Here is a 20,215-nt window from a genome sequence, read left to right on the forward strand (position 1 = left end):
CCATTTGTGTCCTCATTTTCCCCATGCCTTCTCGGTTAATGCCCCCGTCCACGTGACGGTCGCTGCGCGCCTCTTCCTGGTTTATCTCAAGCGTCTGTCATGAAGGAGGGAGGGAGGGAGGGAGGGAGGAAGGAGGGAGGGAGGGAGGGAGGGAGAGGGGGGATGACAGCGCTACGGTCCTGACTACTCCTGGTGGTCTCTGTGCTCCTTCCTGGCCGAGCAGAAAGTATTTCCTGTTATAGGGAGAGTACAGTTGGCTCCGCGCACGCCGTTACATCAGACCCATATGGCGCCTATTCAGCCGAACCTTGATAGCGAAAGGGCAGAGAGCTGGGAGGAACGCCCAAACCACACCCCCTTCAAAGAGCAGGAGAAGTATGGGAGCAGTTTGGGGCTTGGCAGAGAGGCCGGCCTTGTCTCACGTGACGGGGCCTTTGGCAGTACTGTACCACTGCCACACACACACACGCACACGCATACACATACACACACACACACACACTCACTCCCAGCTCATACAGCTCTCCCACTCTGGCTGGCTGAAGCGTCAGTCGTCAGACTGTCACTCACTCGCAACACGTACTCACACACTGACTGACACACACACACACACACACACACACACACTCTCTCTCTGATACTCTCTTTCTAGTGTAGCTCACACCCAACTACCTCAGCGCCTGGGTCACACTACAGCCCAGCAGCCGAGGAGACAGCGGAGGGGGAGGAGTCTACGGCAAAATGTGTTAATTGCCGTAGGAATCCCCAGGAGTCTGCTGGGCTCGCCCCCACCCCCCTCCCCCGGCCGCTAAAGTCGTTAGCGTCGAGACTAATTAACACAGAGCCGGGCTCATCTCTGGAGCCGCCTCCCAATAAGACGTTCTCTTTGAATAAGAATGAGACTGGTGGTGCCTAGGTGGATTACGCTTACGCGTAACTAGGAAGGAGACGCACGTGGGAGTTGTGCCAAGTAGCAGCACATCGGCTTTCCCAACGTTGAACGCCACTCAATTGTACTGTGTCGCTTCGGATAAAAGCGTCAACTAAACGGCCGTGATGTAATGTAACTCGTAATTCTCGCCCTAGGCTGGCGCCTAAGATGGAGGCGTCTAGCTCAGCCCTGTACGGCGCGCTCCACCTCCGCTCGGCTGCTGGAGTGTATATTAATATTTAGGAGTTTCCAAGGAGGGAGTTGCTAGGCAATACCGGGGCGCGCTCGGCGCAGGGGGAGGTGTGTGTGAGCACGATCGACAGGCTGCAGCGGAGAGGCATCTGGAGGAAAACCAAGACCTGCTGGCCGTCTGCCAGCTTTCCATTCTCACACACACACACCCACACACACACACACACACACACACACACACGTGTACTACATCAAACACACACACATTTACTACATGTCCAGTACAGCAGTACAGTACACACACACACTGGATCCATTTCCCCTCCTGACTAAGACGGTAAGGGACACTAATAAGACATGACTGCTCGACCGCCGGGCCCCCAGGGGCCCCGTCTACGACCCGGAGCGAGACCCTCCCCCCCCTCCCCCGGCGCTGGTCTCACTCTGAGCCATCATCTCTCCCCCCGCGTCTCTCTAACCAGGACCCAGTCAGGAGCCGCGGAGCAGGAGGAGGAGCTCCTCCCCCCCGTCGACCTGTCCCTGCACCCGGACGCCCCGACCCCGGAGGGGCCGCCGTGCACGCCCGCCAACGCGGTGGAGGTCCACGGGGACTCGCAGACAGGTGAGAGCCACGCCAGGCGCCCCGCGCCTCTAGTCGAGCTCGCCGGCTGGCAAACGAGGCGTATTGACATCCATCCTAATTATTTTCCCTCATCACTCTCCTACCAAGTCTGAATTTTAAGCGTGACCCACGGTGCGGACCTGTATTAACCTAATCGGCAGGCTCGGTCTCTGCCAAGGCTCCCGCAGAACGGTGGGAAATGCTAGGGAGGACAGCAGCGCGCACACACACACACACACCGCACACACACACACACACACACTCTGCCAGAATGCTGCATGGCTGTGCCTCATGCTGAACCGCTGTGTGTGTGCGTGCGTGCAGTTTGTGTGCGAGTCTGTGTGTGCGGACAGTGTGCGTGCGTGCGTGCGTGCATGCGTGTGTGTGAGTGTGTGCGTACAGTGTGTATGCGTGCGTGCGTGCATGCGTGTGTGTGAGTGTGTGCGTACAGTGTGTGTGCGTGCGTGCCAGTAATGATAACTCTCTCCCACTCCATTCCGCTCTGCCCTCAGACTCGATAAGGTGCGGGGCTCAGAGCCCGGAGGAAGCCATCGTGGACGAGGAGGCCATTCTCAGCCTGCTGGAGAGCAGTCAGACATTCCTCCCTCTCCCCCAGGGATCCCATTCTCCCATACTAGGTAACACACTGGCCCGGAAGCTTCCGCAGTGCAAATGACTACTGAAATGACTCCTCAACATATAGCATATTAGCGCGTAACAGCAGATTTTGATAGAGTTCGACGTTGATTTGCACGTCTTTGTTTTCGTTTGCGCCGTAGACAGCAGCCAAGAGCACGCCATGGTGGACCTGCTGGCCGGCCTGGGGGATGATGGGTACAGAGCGAGCCCGGCGAGGCAGAACTCCCAGACGCAGCTCCCGGGGGGAGGGGCCTGTCCCTACAACAGTGACGAGGAAGAGGCGGGGCCGGAGCTGGAGAGGGAGGAGGCGGAGCTCAGCATGATGATGTCACAGAGATGGGACAGCGACCTTCCGGAACAGTCGTCGAGAAGAAGGTGCGCTCTTAAAGGAGTTCCGTTAAGTGTCTTCAATCACCAGTGAAGGGAAGGGCATATCCCTTGATACTAAACTAGATACTCATTCTCAACTCAAACACTCAGATAGTAATTATTCAATCATAATCACATTTCCCTTAGCGCCCTCTCTCACCTGCTACTTAGCTGAGGCGGTGCGCTCCTCTCACCTTTTCCCGCCTCTCGCTGTCTCCGTCCGGTCGTAAAAACACAGACAGGCAGCAGTCGCATGAAGGTCGCTGGCACTGAACCGTGTAAAAAGCTCTGCCTCATTGTTTAATCAGTGTCTCTGTCACCCGCCCCCCCCCCTCCCCCCGCAGACCGACGGTGAAGGACACAGAGGAAAGCTTCAGTGACGAGCTGCCGGACTCGTCAGATGAGGAGGCGGAGTGGAGCGGGAGCAACTCTCTCTTCGCCAACCTGTCCATCCCTCAAGTGGACGGGGCTGCTGATGAGAACAGCGGTAAGTAAGGCCCACTTCAGAAGCACCCCGGCCAAGCCTGGGCCAGCATACTTACTCAGGAGCACGCGGACCCAGCCTGGACTAGCATACTTACTCAGGAGCACACTGACCCAGCCTGGACTAGCATACTGAATCAGGAGCACACTGACTCAGCCTGGTCTAGCATACTTACTCAGAAGCACACTGACCCAGCCTGGGCCAGCATACTTACTCAGGAGCACGCGGACCCAGCCTGGACTAGCATACTTACTCAGGAGCACACTGACTCGGCCTGGTCTAGCATACTTACTCAGAAGCACACTAACCCAGCCTGGTCTAGCATACTTACTCAGGAGCACACTGACCCAGCCTGGTCTAGCATACTTACTCAGGAGCATACTAACCCAGCCTTTACTAGCATATAGCCCACTTAGTTATTTACATTAACCGCTTCCTGGAATAGATTGATTAAACGGATGTTATATTAGTTTTTTTTGCTTTTGATTTCTTCCACGGTATACAGACTGACGCTCTGTCTCTCTCCCCTCCCACACAGACTGACGCTCTGTCTCTCTCCCCTCCCACACAGACTGACGCTCTGTCTCTCTCCCCTCCCACACAGACTCGTCGTTAACAGACAAAGGCTCCAGGACCCGATCCTCCCTGACGGTCACCGACAAGATCCTGGGCAAGAGGAAGCCCTTCCCCGGGGAGACGGCGCGCCCGGAGCCCCCCCCCTCAGCCAAGATCCCGCTGGGGTGCAAGCGCCCCGAGCACCGGCAAGCCCCATCCCTGGACACCGAGGAACCGGGCGACAAGCACTTCCTCCCCAAGAGCTCCCTCGACCAGGACGAGTGCTCCACGGGGTTCAAGGTCAACAAAGAGATCCCCTACATCCAGCCGGTCAAACACCCCATTCCCTGTGGAGCCGTTAACCAGGCCGAGGTCTCCCAGATCTGCGTGGACAAGATGGAGGTGCGGCCGCTGTACGCCTACGAGAAGAAGGGCATGGCCCTGGACGAGTCGGACCTGGACGGCTTCCCGTTCAGCAACGGCAAGATCACCCAGAGCAGGAAGAAGTACAGCAGCATCAAGAGCGTGGAGAAGAACCGGCTGTCCATCCTGCAGAACCACAGGAGCTTCTCCCTGTGCTACTCCGAGCTGAGGAACCGCCCGGCCAAAGCGGACTCGGAGCTGAGCCAGAAGGACTGCAGGAGCCCCGTCCCGAGGAACACCGTGGGCCCGGCCCCCTGCTCGGTGGAGGAGGACGAGCTGATGGACCCCCAGGAGGGAGAGATGGGCCAGGGCAGCGAGGAGGGCGACGTCGGGGAGCTGAAGATCAGATACGAGGACTACCAGGAGAACAAGACGGAGAGGACCATCGGGGCGCAGCAGGAGGCCCACTACAAGTTCTTCCCCAGCGTCATCCTCTCCAACTGCCTCTCCCGGCCAAGCAAGAAGGCGGGGGGGACCAAGCCGACGGCTGACGCCGGCGTTAAGCCGGAGCAGGCGGAGCCTCGGCGCTCCAGACTCAAGCTTGGGAAGAGGAGGTCGGCGGCGACGGCCCAGAAGGGCAAGGGGAACGCCGCGGAAGGCCCGGTGTCGCCAACGGCGGCGGACAGCCAAGCCAGCGACGCCGCCTTCACGTCCATCGCTCCGGCCCGTCCGGTCAGCGCGGACCCAGAGAAGCCGGCGGCGGAAGACGAGCCGATCGCGGAGGAGGAGGAGGAGGAGCCGGTCACGGAAGAGAAGCCGGAGGAGGAGCCACTCCCCGGGGAGAGACCGGCCGCCGAGGAGGCCCGGCCCGCGGAAACGCCGCCGGAGACGCCGGCCCCTCCCCCCGTCCGTTCCCCAGCCCTGGCCCCAGCCCCTCCCCCCGGCCCCGACTCCGCCCCCGTCAGCCCCCCCGAGGAGGAGTCTGCGGAGGGAAGACTAGCTCCTCCGCCAGAGCTTCCCGCCAAAGTCTCCTGCACCAAGACCTCGGGGCTGCCCCCCAGCAAGTACACCCTGAGGGCCAAGCGCAAGATGAGCTACGACGGCGAGGAGGTCGGCGAACCCTCGGGGGCCTCCAGGTACAAACACGCGCTCGCCCTCCGGGACGGCCTGAAGGACGGCTACGTCCTCGGCAGCCAGGAGCTCAAGTACCAGAAGCGGAGGAAGATGGCGAGGAAGGAGCCGCCCATCATCATCAAGTACATCATCATCAACCGGTTCAAAGGTCAGAAGAACATGCTGGTGAAGATGGCCAGGGTGAGCGCGGCCGAGCAGACGGTGGCGCTGACCGCCGATAGGCTGGAGCGCTACGGGAGGCTGGCCCCCCTCAAGGGGTTCTGGCCCAAGGTCCCAGAGTCCTCGGCGATCAAGTTCCCCCTCGCCGAGCCGAAGGCTAAGAAACCGCTCAAGCGGAAGGCCAAGATCGGCCCCGCCCCTAAGAAAACGATCTGCATCCCCCAGAGAGTGAAGCCGAGGCGAGGTGAGAGGCTAAGAAGGACTAAAGGCCGTCGAGCCCAAATGTTACCCTCGCTGCCCCCCCTCAGGCCCTGTTACTGCGAGCGGGCGGTCGACCACGACACAGAGTACAGGGACGTGATGGTAGAGCTGGGCTACCTGTCCGAAAGAGCCCCCAGCCCGGCCGACTCCACCCCGCCCCGTTGCTGGTCCCCCAGCGACCCCCTGATGGACTCCATGTCCTCCGACGGGCTGATGAACCCCCTGAACGACCCGTGTCTCAGTTCGGCGTGCCGGGAGCCCCCCCCCGTCGCGCAGGCCTTCGGCCGGGGCGCGCGGAACCGAAGCCGGACGGCCGGGGGGCCCAGGAACCGGACCCCGGCGAGCCCGAAGGGGAGACCCAGGGCCGGCGGTAAGCTCCCCGAGGGGGAACGAGGCAAAAAAGAGAGGGCGAAGCGGCCGGCCGGCGGTGCGCCTCCGGGGAGGAGGAAGAAAGAGGCGGACGCGGCCGGGGGAGGGGCCGGCGTTTCCGCCGCGAAACCCAGGAGGTCCCGGAAGAAGAAGCAGGAAGCCGCCGAACCCTCCCCCGCCTGTGACAGCTCCCAGCTCCTCTTCCCCGACGATGAGCTGCCTCCCACGGACCCCTCCTCCTCCTCCTCGCAGGCTGTCCCTACCTCCCGGCGGCCGGCCTGGTCCGTGGAGTGCAAGGCCGAGGACTGCGAGACGTCCATCGCCGAGGTCAACCAGAGCCTCGCCTTCGCCCCCCGAGAGCGTCCGGAGTCGGCGCCGAGTGTCGGGGTGTCCCGGTGTTCCGTGAAAGCGGAGTCGGCGCCGGAGGAACGCGTGGAGGCCCCCCTCCCCGGACCCCTGGGCGTCCCCGGACCCGCCCCCACCCACGCCGGCCCCAAGAACGGCGAGTTCCTGCCTCTGGCCGAGAGCCCGTCCGGACTGGCCGTTCTGAAGAAGCTCCTGCAGAAGAGAAGAGGCCAGTGTCTCCCGGCGCAGACGGTGGGTCCCGGCGACGCCTCGGTGCCGCCTCCCGGCACGGCGCCGGACCCCGCCGCTAAGCCGGCGAAAGCCAGACGCGCCCCCTCCGCCACGCCGCGGAAGCCCAGGGCCCCTCGGACTACAACTCCCAAGGAGAAGAAAACCAGGAGCCGGCGGGGGAACTACTCTCAGCCGGAGGTGCCGCTGAAGCAGGAGCCCACCCTGTCGGACGACAGCCCGGTGTTCCTGTCTGACCCGGGGCTGGACAGCTGCTACTCCATCGAGGACAGCCTATCCCCAGAGCTCCCGCACAACTACAACTTTGACATCAACGCCATCGGCCAGACGGAGTTCTCCGGCCTGTACACGGGCAGCCAGTTCGTCCTGACCGACAAGAACCTGCCCCAGAAGTTCCTGAGCGACGTGACCCAGGAGGCGGTCCCCGCCTCGGCGCCGGGGTGCGAGAAGAGACCCGATAGGCTGCCCGGGCTGGGGGAGGAGCTCCAGAGAGGCTCAGAGTGGCACAGGGCGGGGCCGCTCAGTCCCGACCTCTTCGATAGGCCGGAGAACGGGGAGTCGGCGTCCAATCACCTCTCTTTCCTGGAGTCGGAGCGGATCCTGAGGAGCAGAGAGTGGGGCTCGTCGCTCGGCAAGGTCCACGGCCTCAGCCACTTCCAAGGCTTTCACTGCGAGAGGAAAGAGCTGCTCTTCTCCGCCTTCGAGCCCGCCCCGCCGCCGCCCCTAAGCTCCGCCTCCTTCGCCGACCAGGAAGGCTCGCCGACGGGAGAGCCGCTGGAGGGGTCGACCACGCCCAGCAGCTCGCCCCGGTCGGTCAGCTCTCTGTCCCAGGCGAGGGGCGGCCAGCTGGCCAGGGGGACCGGGGGGGCGCACGTCCTCAAGCCTCTCATGTCGCCTCCCAGCCGGGAGGAGATCCTGTCCACCCTCCTGGACCTGGAGATGTCCGAGGCCACCTTCCAGGAGCCGTTCTGCAGCGACCCGTCGGACGCCCCGGGGAAACCCAGGTAAGATGGCGTTTGGGAGTAGACGACCCGCGTCTCTAGACACAGGGTCCCGTATGGCGCGCGGTTGTCCAGATCGGTCTCCCGAGGAGACGCCGCCGCGGTCGCGTGAAAACCTCGAAAATGACTCACGCCTGGGCTGTAATTGTCTTGTGCAGGGAGGTCGGCGGGCGCAAGCTGACCGTGGAGACCAGGCTGGCCAAGGAGCTGCCCGAGTTCAACGGAGACCTGAGCCAGGAGGGGCTGCAGTTCTGGAAGACGGCCTTCTCCGCCATGACCCGCCCCGCTGGCGCCGGCCCCTCGCCGCACACCCCGGGGGGGGCGGAGGCGACCGGCGGAGACGCGACCCGGCCCGGCCCCGCCCGCTCGGCGGGCGACAGGAAGGTGGTCCTGCTGCCCTGCCGGAGCGCGCCCACCCGGGAGCGCGTGGAGCTCTGGCTGCAGGCCAGGAAGCAGTACGAGCATCTGCAGAGGGGGGGGGGGAGGAGGAGGAGGAGGAGGAGCGCCGGACCGCCAGAGGAGGAGGAGGAGGGGGAGGAGGAGAGAGCCGCTGACGCCGGGACGCCGAAGGAGAGGGGGGACCCGTCCCGTCGCACGCCGCCCCTCCCCGAGGCGGAGACCGAGGACGGCCCGGCGGGGGCGGGGCCGGGGGGACGGGACCCCGAGGAAACGGAGGACTACGGGGGGTCCAGCTCTCCGGACTCTCCGGGCCTGCCGACGTGGCAGGGTACGCCGCAGCCCGCTCGGGTGGGCGTGGTAGAAGAGGAGGAGGAGGAGGGGGAGAGGAGAGGGCCGGGGCTGTCCGCCCGGCTCGCCGCCTCGCCCGAGAGGAGGGAGGAGAAGCAGCTCCTCAGCCCTTCGCCGTTCCCCGCCAAGACCGGGGGGGCGGGAGGGACCAGCCCTCGCCCGCTCCACAGCACGCCCGTCCTGAGGCGGCGGCGAGGCAGGGGCGACCCGGAGCCCGTGTGCAGCACCCCGTTGACTGAGGGTGAGTAAACCCCCCCCCCCACCCACCCACCCCTCCCCCCCTCTCTCCCTCAAGCTATTAACAGCTATCGCTCTCTCTCTAATGCACCCATGGCAGGGCTGTGGCTAATTACATTAGCGATGGCATCCGTTCTCCTTGTCTGCCGGGAGCCAGGCCTCGCGCCGCGCTTTCTTACCTTAAAAGTGTGAAATGTTTCATCACGCCCAGGAGGAGTAACAGCTGCCATTAGAGGACGGCATAATTGACAAATCAAGTGGACGGCGGACTGTTAATCCGTCAGCCCCCCACCCCTTATTAATGAGTCCGCTTTAAGGGGGGGGGAGTCTCCTGCATGCAAATAGTTTTGTCCTCCCCGTGCGTGGCGCGGTCACGCCTGCCCTCCCCCGCTTGGCTCAGCGTCGGTTCTTTTTTCCCGCTCTGCTCCTCCAGACGCCGAGAGCTCGTCCCAGAGACTGCAGCAGAGGAGAGGGAGGGACCCGGAGGCGCTGAGGAGGGTGCTGCTGTCCACGCAGATGAAGGTCAGTCAGGCCCGCAGCCGGAGAACACGGGACCCGCTCGTTTTAAGACGGGCTCGCAACCGCCGTCCGTTAGCGCCGATTGTAGTCGTACTCGGCTGTTCTCGCGCTTTTACTTCAGTACTGGTTGAGCAGTTCGATGCTTGTTTAGCTTGTTGCACGTGTGGTTTATGGCGACGAGTAGTTCTCTTGAATACCCACGTTGAATGCACTTATCGGATAAAAGCGTCTGCTAAGCGTCTGCTAAGTAACAACCAAGGCAGTTTAAGAATATAAGGTTTCTTTTCAAACGGTCTTTTCAGTTCCACAAGTGTAGTTTTAAAGTTTTGACATAATGAATCTTCATGACTCAGACACTGACCCAGACAGTCTCTAACTACCATCGTTAGGAATAGACAGTGTGCGGTTCCAGAATAGCAAAGATTTGATTGATATAAAGGCACACGTCTGTCTTTTATCTTGTTACACTAGAGCTGAGCACTCTTGATTGAACCTGATGATGATGATGAAAAAAGCAAAAAATGGCCCAATATCAGAATCCGTTCTACAAGTATGCTTATTTCATGTCTCTACTCAAAAGTGAGCATGTAGGTTACCTAGTGGACAATCTATCACTTGAAAATATCTGCAATGGCCATCAGCGTGATTCAATAGATCTGGTCTTGTTTTTGTCTTGTTCTAACATGCCGTGCACGTCCGGACCTCCCCCAGAACCAGTTTGCCGCTTTGAACGTTCCAAAGAAAGAAACCTCTCAGATCGAGGGCCCGAGCATCAGCAACTCGTACGGCTTCCGGGTCAGCATGCAGAACCTCCAGGAGGCCAAGGCCCTGCACGAGGTGAGACGCCCCTCAGACACATACACACACACTCCCCACTGATTCGACGACACGCACGCACGCCGCCGCGGCGCCGGCGGGCCGGAGATGTACGGGGGACCTGACGCGCTCGTCGTGTGTCTCCTCCAGGTGCAACACCTGATGTCGATGAGCATGGAGCTTCACGCGAGGACCCGGCGTGACCTCGAGCCCGACCCCGAGTTTGACCCCATATGTGCCTTATTCTACTGCCTCAGCTCCGACGCGCCCCTCCCCAGCTCAGACAAGACCCAGCTGACCGGAGCCATCGTGGTGGACGGGAAGTCTCAAAGCTCTCGCCAAGGTGAGGGTTTCGTCTCAAGCGGTCGGCCGAACGCGGAGCGGTCTGACCTTCGGACCGTTTCTCAAATGCTCCCGTATTAAAAGGATTGTTCAACCATGTGTCTGGGCCCTGGCAGGTCGCAGAGAAACAGCGCCTCTGCTGGCCAGATCGGGTATCTCAGGACTGCAGGTGACCTATGCCTTGGATGAGAAGCAGCTGTTCCAGGAAGTTATCACTCTAATTAGGAGGTATGTGTTCCTATGTAGATGTGATGTATCCTTGATCAAATAATCAGTCTAAAGAGGAATGATAGCATGCATGCATGGCGTTTTATCTTGTAACACTGAGCCAGTTAGCAATATAATGGCAGATGTTAGTATTCCCCAAAATCAACAGCTTTTGTGTAGCTCCACAGATGCATTATTCCCAGCGTAACTCAAACATTATCCAGGTATCCAGTTCACTCGCTCATGCCATTAGTGTGCGATCTGACTGTCTCAGCCGACCAAAACATGTACCATGGTCAGGACAAAGGATGGGTGGAGGAGTGTGGCTTCCTGACCTCCATGCTGACCTCCATGTTGATGTGAGCTCCTCTCCTCCTCCGACAGGTTTGACCCAGACATCCTGGTGGGCTACGAGGTGCAGATGCGCTCCTGGGGCTACCTCCTCCAGCGGGCGTCGGCGCTGGGGGTAGACCTGTGCCAGCAGCTCTCCAGGGTGCCAGGTAGGGGGGCACTACACCTGGCTGGCAAGGCTGCCACAGTGACACTCCAGTCAGACCGTTTACCTGCAATAATGACGGACTGATGAAGGTTTTCTTTCTTTTTCTTTTTCTTTTTTTTTCTTTTTTTTTCTTTTTTTCTTTCTTTCTTTCTTTCTTTCTTTCTTTCTTTCTTTCTTTCTTTCTTTCTTTCTTTCTTTCTTTCTTTCTTTCTTTCTTTCTTTCTTTCGAATTCGACTGCATAGCTGCAAATATCTTCAGGATTTTGCTAAAGTAAATACTAGATTCTTGTGTCTGGCAGTGTGGTAACTGTGTATTTCAGCTTTATTGTTTAGGTGTGCTCTTCCCAGAAGAAGTCTTTACGTTGACGCCGCAGTGCGCGACGTAACCCGTCCGTCTGTCTGTCCCCAGGGGACTCCAAGGAGAACCGCTTCGCCGCAGACAGGGATGAGTACGGGGCCGAGATAATGGCGGAGATCCACATCATCGGACGCATCACCATCAACCTGTGGAGGATCATGAAGACCGAGGTAACGCGGCGCCCTCCCCTCACTCTAGGCTCTTACCTTCGTTAAATCAGCTCTCTCGACCTTTAAACCCCGTATTTTGTCCGCCCAGAGCTCAGCGTCGACAACTCATTATCCCGCGCTCCCCGCGTCTTTTTCAGGTGACGTTGAACAGCTACAGTTTTGAGAACGTGGCGTTCCACGTGCTGCACCAGAGGTTCCCCCTGTACAGCCCCCGCACCCTGTCCGACTGGTTCGACCACAGCACCGACCTGCACAGGTGGGCACGCTCTTCCTCCAGCGTACGGTCAACACTTGAGCCTGCTGTCCTCCCAACACCATGTGCACCAACACCATATTACAGTAGCCGGGAGTGTATCCTGTATACCTCTGCAGGGCTTTGTGTATTTTGACCAAGGTGTGTGTGTGGGTGTGTGTGCCACCATAGCAACTGATGCTCTAAGCTGCAGGAGCATTTCCGTTGATGATTTTACCTCATTTGAATGCTATCGTTAATTGTTCCCTCAGTACAGGTGTTTTTCCATCCTGAAGAAAAACAACTTAGGGTCCCCAGGGGAGACTGGAGATTGGGCTAAAATTACTGAGAACTGAGTTTAGTTGTTTTTTTTATTCAAACAGCTAAATGATTTCCTAGCTGCAAATTGTTTCCTGGGTATTTTTCAGTCAGGTTTTCGCCCTCATCACAGCACCAAGACAGCGCTGGTGAAAGTTGTCAACAACCTCAAAATCAACGCTGACTCTGAAAAGCTCTGTCCTCGTCTTCCTGGACATGAGAGCAGCGTTTGACACGGTAGACCATGATATCCCTGTTAGAAGACTTGAGAACCGGGTCAGCCTCTCTGGTCCAGTCCTTGACTGGTTCAGGACTTATTTAACTGGACAGGACAAAACTGAAGTATTGATCGTTGGTGAAAAAGGGGAAAGAGAGACTGTCGGTGCACTTAAAAACGTAGTTGTTGAATGCCAAAAAGAAATCCCAGGCCAGAAACGTAGGTATCGTGCTGGACTCTGATCTGAGCTTTGAGGCCCATATAAAGAATGTGACAAGGACCACACCACCCCAGAAACATTGCCAATGTGAAACCTTTCCTCTCCCAGACTGATACTGAAAGACTACTGCATGCTTTTATTACTAGCAGGCTGGATTATTGTAACGTTCTCCTGTCTGGCCTGCCAAAAAAAGTGATTAGTCAACTCTAACCTAATTCAAACTGCTGCAGCACGTGTTCTTACAAAGACCAGGAGGGGGGTTCACATCACACCAGTTTTAAAATCACAACACTGGTTACCTGTCAGTTTTAGAATAGATTTTAAAGATGATTTTATTAGTCTAAGAGTCCTTACATAATCATGCACCTAAATACATGTCAGACAGGCTCTTAAAATATTCAGCTACTAGGCCCCTCGGGTCCTCTGGCACTGAGCTTTTAATGGTTCCTATAGCCGGGACTAAGAGGCACGCTGAGGCAGCCTTCAGTTCTTCTGCTCCCAGCCTGTGGAACACCCTGCCAGAGGACCTGAGCATGTCTGAGACCGTGGTCACTTTTAAGCGAGATCTTAAAACATACCTTTTTAATATTGCTTTTACCACATAGCTTTACTTAATTCTTTTTTATTAATCTTTAATTTGTATTACTTTTAAATCTGTTTTCATTTTGTTTATATCTCTTTTTATGTAAAGCTGTGTACACTATGTGCTACAGGTACATTGATTTGTATGAATGGTGCTATAGAAATAAAATGACGTGTTTGTGTGTGTGTGTGTGTGCGCGCGCGCGTGTGTTTGTGTGCGCGTCTCCCAGGTGGAAGATGGTGGACCACTACGTGAGCAGAGTGTGCGGCACCATGCAGCTGCTCCAGCAGAACGACATCATCGGCCGGACCAGCGAGCTCGCCCGGGTGTTCGGGATCCAGTTCTACCACGTGCTGACCAGAGGGTCGCAGGTCAGAATCCGCCGGGGCCTCGCACGGTAGCGCCAAACGCCCCTCAGTCCAGGGAATGTCTGGGTCCAGGTTCTGGGACAGACGGTCTGAGCCTCCGGTGCGGTCTGACCGTTGGGTCGGACGCTTCACCTCTGCTACCCCCCTGTGGTGACTTAGTGGGCTCAGTACCTACAGGATAGAGCCGGGACAAAAGAATACCTACCGGCAGGCATGCGGTCGCCCGCTACGGCTAACGGTCTGCAGGACTGGACTGTGTACCCTGCAGAGGATTAGGAACTAAGTCATTTGACTCAAAAGCAAATGACTCGGGTCAGTCAGTGAAGTTTGACCCCTCCCCCCTCTCCATCTCTCTCCCCTCCCTGCAGTACCGGGTCGAGTCTATGATGCTACGCCTGGCCAAGCCCATGAACTACATCCCCCTGACGCCCAGCGTGCAGCAGCGCGCCCAGCAGAGGGCGCCGCAGTGCATCCCGCTGGTGATGGAGCCCGAGTCGCGCTTCTACAGCAACTCCGTGGTGGTCCTGGACTTCCAGTCGCTCTACCCCTCCATCGTTATTGCCTACAACTACTGCTACTCCACGTGCCTGGGCCACGTGGACAGCCTGGGAACGTGAGGACTTCACACACACACACACACACTCTTTCTTGTTGCTTGCCGCGGTAATATGAGACTAACCGCCATCTATCTTGTTGTTCCAGACCTGACGAGTTTAAGTTCGGGTGTGCCTCTCTGAGGGTCCCGCCGGAGCTCCTGTACCAGCTGCGCAACGACATCACCGTCTCCTCCAACGGCGTCGCGTTCGTCAAGGTACCCCCCCCCCACCCCCTCCGACATCCTCATTATATTCCCTTAATCTTAATCCACTTCACTCAAATGGTTGTAAATTGTCCTGTCACTCAGTACTGAGCACGCGTGTGTGTGTGTGTGCGCGCGTGCGTACAGCCGTCCGTGCGCAAGGGCGTGCTGCCCAGTATGCTGGAGGAGATCCTGAACACGCGCATCATGGTCAAACAATCCATGAAGGCGTACAAGCAGGACAAGGCCCTGACCAGGCTGCTGCACGCCAGGCAGCTGGGACTCAAGCTCATCGCCAACGTCACCTTCGGCTACACCGCCGCAAACTACTCGGGACGCATGCCCAGCATAGAGGTGAGGGGGGCCACAGGGCGGTCTCGCCGCGCCACACTTTTGAGGTCTCCGCTAGGGCTGCATGATTATGACAAAAGATAATAATTGCGATAATTTGCTTCAAAATGGAAATTGCGATTAATAATTGCGATTCATATTTCGAAGTAATAGCTTCAGCTCTGCACAGTTTGCATATGACCTGCTGGGCTTGAGGGACATCATCTTTTTCGTAACCAATATGCTCCCAAATCACGGACGTTGATCCCTTTCTTGCTACTAACTCACTTGACGCTCATTTTTTCACTACTCACGGCTGCAGGTACTCTTGTGACACTTGTCTTGCCCTCACTGTCTTCTCAGTGAAATTGCTGTGTACAGCGCACTCAGGAACACGTGATTGGTCAGACAGCAAAAGCACCTGTGATTCTTTTTAGAGGCTGACTCGCGAGTCTAGTCTCCGGGGGGGGGGGGGGGGGGGGGGATTAAAGTCGCCGTGTTTTATCCGATATTTTATTTATCCGATATTTGATCTGGATCTCACAATACCGCGTTGTGGCAGAATGGCCGTATCTCTGACAGCAGAAAGAAAGAGGAGACCTGGTCTCTCATGCTAGCGTTGTCTCTCCAGGTCGGGGACAGTATCGTCCACAAGGCCAGGGAGACCCTGGAGAGAGCCATCAAGCTGGTCAACGACACCAAGAAGTGGGGAGCTCACGTTGTGTACGGAGACACCGACAGGTAAGGGTGTAGCCTCCACATAGAGAGACGTGGGGTAGAGAGACGTGGGGATAAGCGACTTGTCGTGCGGTCTTCCCCCCCCATCCCCCTCCCATTGAACGGCTCGAGAAGTGCATTTTTGCTCCTTGTTATTTGTTTTGTGCATTGGTCTCCCGGTTTTATCGTTGTTTTATTGTTTTATAGTATTTTAGGTGTTTTTATGAAATGTGTATGTTTTCGTATTTTGATTATCTTGTGTGTGTGTCTTTTGTGGCTGTCGTTTCACCTGTCCAGTGACTGCAGTTGAAAACCAGCCAAGCTGGTTAAAACTGTCACATGTACAGAAACGTTGATGAACGTGCGCTGTCCCTGTCATTTTTAACCGTCGAAATAAACAAACGACTAAATAAATACTACGCCCCTCCAGCTTGTTTGTCCTGCTAAAGGGGGCAACCAAAGAGCAGGCCTTCAAGATCGGCAACGAGATCGCCGAGGCGGTGACGGCCACCAACCCCAAGCCGGTCAAGCTGAAGTTCGAGAAGGTAAAGGCGACCGGGTCCGCGACCAGCCACGATACCGGGCGGCCGGTCTCTGCCATTTCAGCCGCGCATCCCTGTCCATTCAGCAGCCCGCACACACACATTCCGAGTGTGTCTGATCGACATTCAAGTCTGCGCGCGCGGCACTCGTTTGCACTCGCGAGCGTCTTATTAGCGGTCAGTCTTAATGACCGGTGTCTCCATTAGCTGACCCCCCCCCCCACCCCCACCCTTCTCCCTGTGTTTCAGGTGTACCTGCCCTGCGTGCTGCAGACTAAGAAGCGCTACGTGGGCTACATGTACGACAGCCTGGAGCAGAAGGACGCCGTCTTCGACGCCAAGGGGATTGAGACGGTGCGGAGAGACGGATGCCCTGCTGTTGCTAAGGTAACCGGCGGCGTTTTTTTTTCTTTTTTTTCTTCCCAATTTCACTTCAGCCCCGCTCTTCAGCGCCAATCACCAGCGTGCCAGCGTTCACCCAGACCTGGCGCTCGCACGCTAAAAAGAAATACGCAAATAAACGAATACGAAATAAGCCCAGAGCGTCTAGACGGAGAAACTAGCGATTTCCCGCCGCCGCGTCTCGTCAGAGGGTGGATAAGGTTCTGTCCGTCACGCCCTGTGTCCCCCCCTCTCCCCCTCTGTAGATCCTGGAGCGCTCCATCAAGCTGCTGTTCGAGACGCGGGACATCAGCCAGGTGAAGCAGTTCGTGCAGCGTCAGTGCATGAAGGTGCTGGAGGGCAAGGCCAGCATGCAGGATCTGACCTTCGCCAAAGAGTACCGGGGAAGCGCCTCCTACCGGCCCGGCGCCTGCGTCCCCGCCCTGGAGCTCACCAGGTACGCCAACATGTGTGTGTGTGTGTGTGTGTGTGTGTGTGTGTGCGTGTGTGCGGTGTGTGTGTGTCGGGGGGGTGGGGGGCGTCAGTTCAAACTAGTTTGTAGTGTATACAGTATGTATGGGTGTGTGTGTCTCTTTGTGTTTGTGTGTGTGTGTGTGTGTGTACAGTATGTGTGTCTTTGGTGCATGCGTGCGTGTGTGTGTGCGAGACTTCCCTGTGCACTGTATCAGTGGCGGCGTGAATCCACTTACCGATCCCTACAATGCCCATTGTGTGCCTGTGTACACTGTACCTGAGGCAGTTGCCTAGCAACGCAGCCCCTAATGGGTGGAGAAATCTGAGTTCTGAGACGTGGTTAAGGGGAAAATATTCAGCCTGATATACGCGGAATACGACAATTTATTACAGTCATTTATTCTGCGGCAACACAGAAAAAAACGGGTAAAAAAAAAAGAAATGCACGTTTTATTCAGAGATACGTTTTTGATATATGATCAAAAAACAGGCCATCATCCATGTCTACCTCTTCATATATGAATTGTTGTTGTATGTTGTTTGACAGTGTGAATAAACTACTACTACTACTACTACTACACTACTACTACTACACTACCACTACTACTACTACTACTACTACTACTACACTACTACACTACTACTACTACACTACTACTACTACTACTACTACTACACTACTACTACTACTACTACTACTACTACTACTACTACTACACTACTACTACTACTGGATCTGAAAAACACAACCTGCTGATTGCATCCCTTCCCTCTCTCCCCCCTCCCTCTCTCTCTCCTCCCTCTCTCTCTCCTCCCTCCCTCTCCCCTCTCTCTCTCTCCCTCTCTTTCTCCCTCCCTCTCTCCCCACTCCTTCCCTCTCTCCCCCCTCCCTCTCTCTCTCTCCTCCCTCCCTCTCTCTCTCCCTCCCTCTCCCCTCCCTTCCTCCTCCCCCTCTCTCTCTCCTCCCTCCCTCCCTCTCTCCTTCCCCCCCAGGCGGATGATGGCCCACGACCGGCGTCTGGAGCCGCGCGTGGGCGAGCGCGTGCCCTACGTGGTGGTGTACGGGACGCCCGGCGTGCCCCTCATCCAGCTGGTGCGGCGCCCCCTGGAGGTGCTGCAGGACCCCGGCCTGCGACTCAACGCCGCCTACTACATCACCAAGCAGATCCTGCCGCCGCTCGCGCGCATCTTCCAGCTCATCGGGGTGGACGTACCCAGCTGGTACCAGGAACTGCCCAGGGTGAGGCTCCGCCCACCTCCTCCACGCCGCCACCGCCGCCACGCCTCGGTGGTTCAGCACTGGACGTCATTTCACTGTTGTGCAGTTTAAAGATTACAGGTCGAGATTTTTCATAACGAACGGAGATCTCTGACACTGGCTGTCCCCGCCTTCAAAGATATAAAGACAGCGACACTTCACCGAAGGAGCGATAAAAGCTGTCGACGGCTTTGTCCAGACTTTACTGCCAGCTGAGAATGAAGGGAGAAGGGGAAAAGCCCCATGGTTACACGTTAGAAATGAGCCCCCATATCCAGTTATCTCTCCTAGTCATTGTTAGAGAACCAACGGAAGCCTCCCATCAGGTCTCCCTGATGTGGCGCCGGCGCCATCTGCTGGTCAGTTGTATGACAGGCACCAGCAGATCCAGCAGCAGGACAGGGAAGGGAAACTTCAGGCCGGTCAGGAAAGCAAGCGCCATTCTTTACCATCAAGAATATGCGTTGGCTCGTGTTTGATGGCTTATTTTCTACCCGTGTGTGTGTGTGTGTGTGTGTGTGTGTGTGTGTGTGTGTGTGTGTGTGTGTGTGTGTATGTGTGTGTATGTGTGTGTGTGTGTGTGTCCAGGTCCAGAAGGCCTCCTGCTCCACAGCCTGTGCAGGGGAGGAGGTGGGGAGGAAGGGGACCATCTCTCAGTATTTCACCACGCTGCACTGCCCCGTGTGCGACGAGCTCACCCAGCTGGGGGTGTGCGCCCGCTGTCGGGCCGAGCCCCAGCGCGTCGCCGTCACCCTCCACCAAGACATGCGTCTGTGGGAGGCCCAACAGGACCAGCTGCTAAAGGTCAGAGGTCGCCTAGAGACGTACGGCTTAAGGCTAATTAACCAGAGCAGAACTGATAGAAATGTGGAATTTCTGTTTTGTAAGGCGAACGGCAAGAGTAGGGATTTGGAATTATTTTTTAATTTTTTTAAATCAATTTTCTGAACCCAACTAATTGTGTTTCTGTCCCTCCAGATCTGTCGGAACTGCAGCGGCAGTGCGGATAGGCAGGTGCTGTGCGTGTCTCTGGACTGTCCAGTTCTCTACAAGCTGTCCCGGGTCAACAGGCAGCTCTCCAAGGCCCCCTACCTCCGACAACTCCTAGAGCAGTTCTAAAAACACCCCCCCCCCCCCCCACCGCACTGAGCGCTCCGCTTCTCTGGTGCTAAACGCCGTCTAGTCCGGCTCAGTGTTTGCGTGTCTGTTTTCCGTTTTTTTGTTTTGTTTTTTTAAATGGTGCTTTGATTGAACCCTGTGGGGTTTTTCATTTCGTCCTGTTATGGTTATTTGTTATACAAGTATTTCTGCGTCTGTGTGTGACTAGCCAGGTTGGGCCTCCTAGGGGAGGCCAGGGCTTTTCTCTAAGGATGTTTGTTCTCATCCGCTGCCATCTTCATTAGCTGCTATTGGTTGTGAGTGAAGCTGATGTCGTCTTCAGATGGTGGAGACCGTCTCATCTGCATCATATGGCATTAAGTGCAGTCTGATCAAAGAGGACGTGTTCATTTTGTATGCGCTGTAGCAGTTTGTAAAAAGGCAAGATCTGAACGTCTGAACGTCGATTAATGAGTGACAATTCGGAGATGGACTACATGAGCCACTGATTGACTTAATTCCTTTTTATATCAAACACAATCTTTTGTAAATGGCCGTCTGAATTCTTACTGTGTATCAACAGTGAAAAAAGAAAAACTCAACCGTAGTAGAGAAATCATATCCGTTGTCCTTAATGCATTGTTTCAGGGTGCCATACATCTCTACGTTGGTTTCTTTGAGCCTTGTTTGTCAATGTAGGCATAGTCCTTCCATCCTGAGGTATTGAAGCTTAACATGAGAGGGTGGAGGAGTATTCACTTCAATTTTTACTTCTGGGACTGTTGCAATACTGTTTTAATAATTTATGACGAGTATGATTTCATTGTGCATATTGTTTTGTGTCCTTTCTCTATGTGAAACAGTATGCTGTCAATCCAAACAGGATCTCTACTCAATTATTTCAACAACTGTACACAGGATCTGTGTATTTGTACAAATGTAAAAAAGATGAAGGAAATGTGTTTTTTGGTTTGTTTTTAATGGACATTGCTGTGGGTGGAGGTTTAAGATTGATATAATAAAACTCAATGTATAAATGAAAGTATGACTTTTTTTTTTCCAGCTCATGATCCATCCTTTTAATTTTATTAGAAAATTGAGACGAGTCGA

The 20,215-nt window shown here is 56.3% G+C and overlaps 1 protein-coding gene across 2 annotated transcripts in view; it reads left to right on the forward strand.

Moving 5' to 3' along the window:
- rev3l (REV3 like, DNA directed polymerase zeta catalytic subunit) overlaps positions 1–20,102 on the forward strand; it is a 45,726-nt gene extending 25,624 nt beyond the window's left edge. The window contains exons 9-32 of one of the 2 annotated variants that reach the window (XM_084439440.1): positions 1,606–1,745; positions 2,258–2,383; positions 2,525–2,759; positions 3,098–3,240; positions 3,842–7,676; positions 7,832–8,661; positions 9,091–9,179; positions 9,888–10,013; positions 10,143–10,335; positions 10,451–10,562; positions 10,926–11,041; positions 11,450–11,568; positions 11,706–11,824; positions 13,368–13,509; positions 13,875–14,119; positions 14,209–14,317; positions 14,453–14,659; positions 15,267–15,376; positions 15,783–15,897; positions 16,144–16,281; positions 16,542–16,732; positions 17,743–17,989; positions 18,596–18,811; positions 18,986–20,102. In XM_084439440.1, coding sequence (XP_084295566.1) covers positions 1,606–1,745; positions 2,258–2,383; positions 2,525–2,759; positions 3,098–3,240; positions 3,842–7,676; positions 7,832–8,661; positions 9,091–9,179; positions 9,888–10,013; positions 10,143–10,335; positions 10,451–10,562; positions 10,926–11,041; positions 11,450–11,568; positions 11,706–11,824; positions 13,368–13,509; positions 13,875–14,119; positions 14,209–14,317; positions 14,453–14,659; positions 15,267–15,376; positions 15,783–15,897; positions 16,144–16,281; positions 16,542–16,732; positions 17,743–17,989; positions 18,596–18,811; positions 18,986–19,126 — 8,044 coding nt within the window. In that variant the 3' untranslated portion in view covers positions 19,127–20,102. Of the gene's footprint in view, positions 1–1,605; positions 1,746–2,257; positions 2,384–2,524; positions 2,760–3,097; positions 3,241–3,841; positions 7,677–7,831; positions 8,662–9,090; positions 9,180–9,887; positions 10,014–10,142; positions 10,336–10,450; positions 10,563–10,925; positions 11,042–11,449; positions 11,569–11,705; positions 11,825–13,367; positions 13,510–13,874; positions 14,120–14,208; positions 14,318–14,452; positions 14,660–15,266; positions 15,377–15,782; positions 15,898–16,143; positions 16,282–16,541; positions 16,733–17,742; positions 17,990–18,595; positions 18,812–18,985 lie in introns of those variants that run through there. The other variant, XM_084439439.1, reaches the window with a different exon arrangement.
- Positions 20,103–20,215: the final 113 nt, after the last annotated feature.

This window comes from Borostomias antarcticus, assembly GCF_949987555.1.
Source record: "Borostomias antarcticus genome assembly, chromosome: 6".
Taxonomy (NCBI): domain Eukaryota; kingdom Metazoa; phylum Chordata; class Actinopteri; order Stomiiformes; family Stomiidae; genus Borostomias; species Borostomias antarcticus.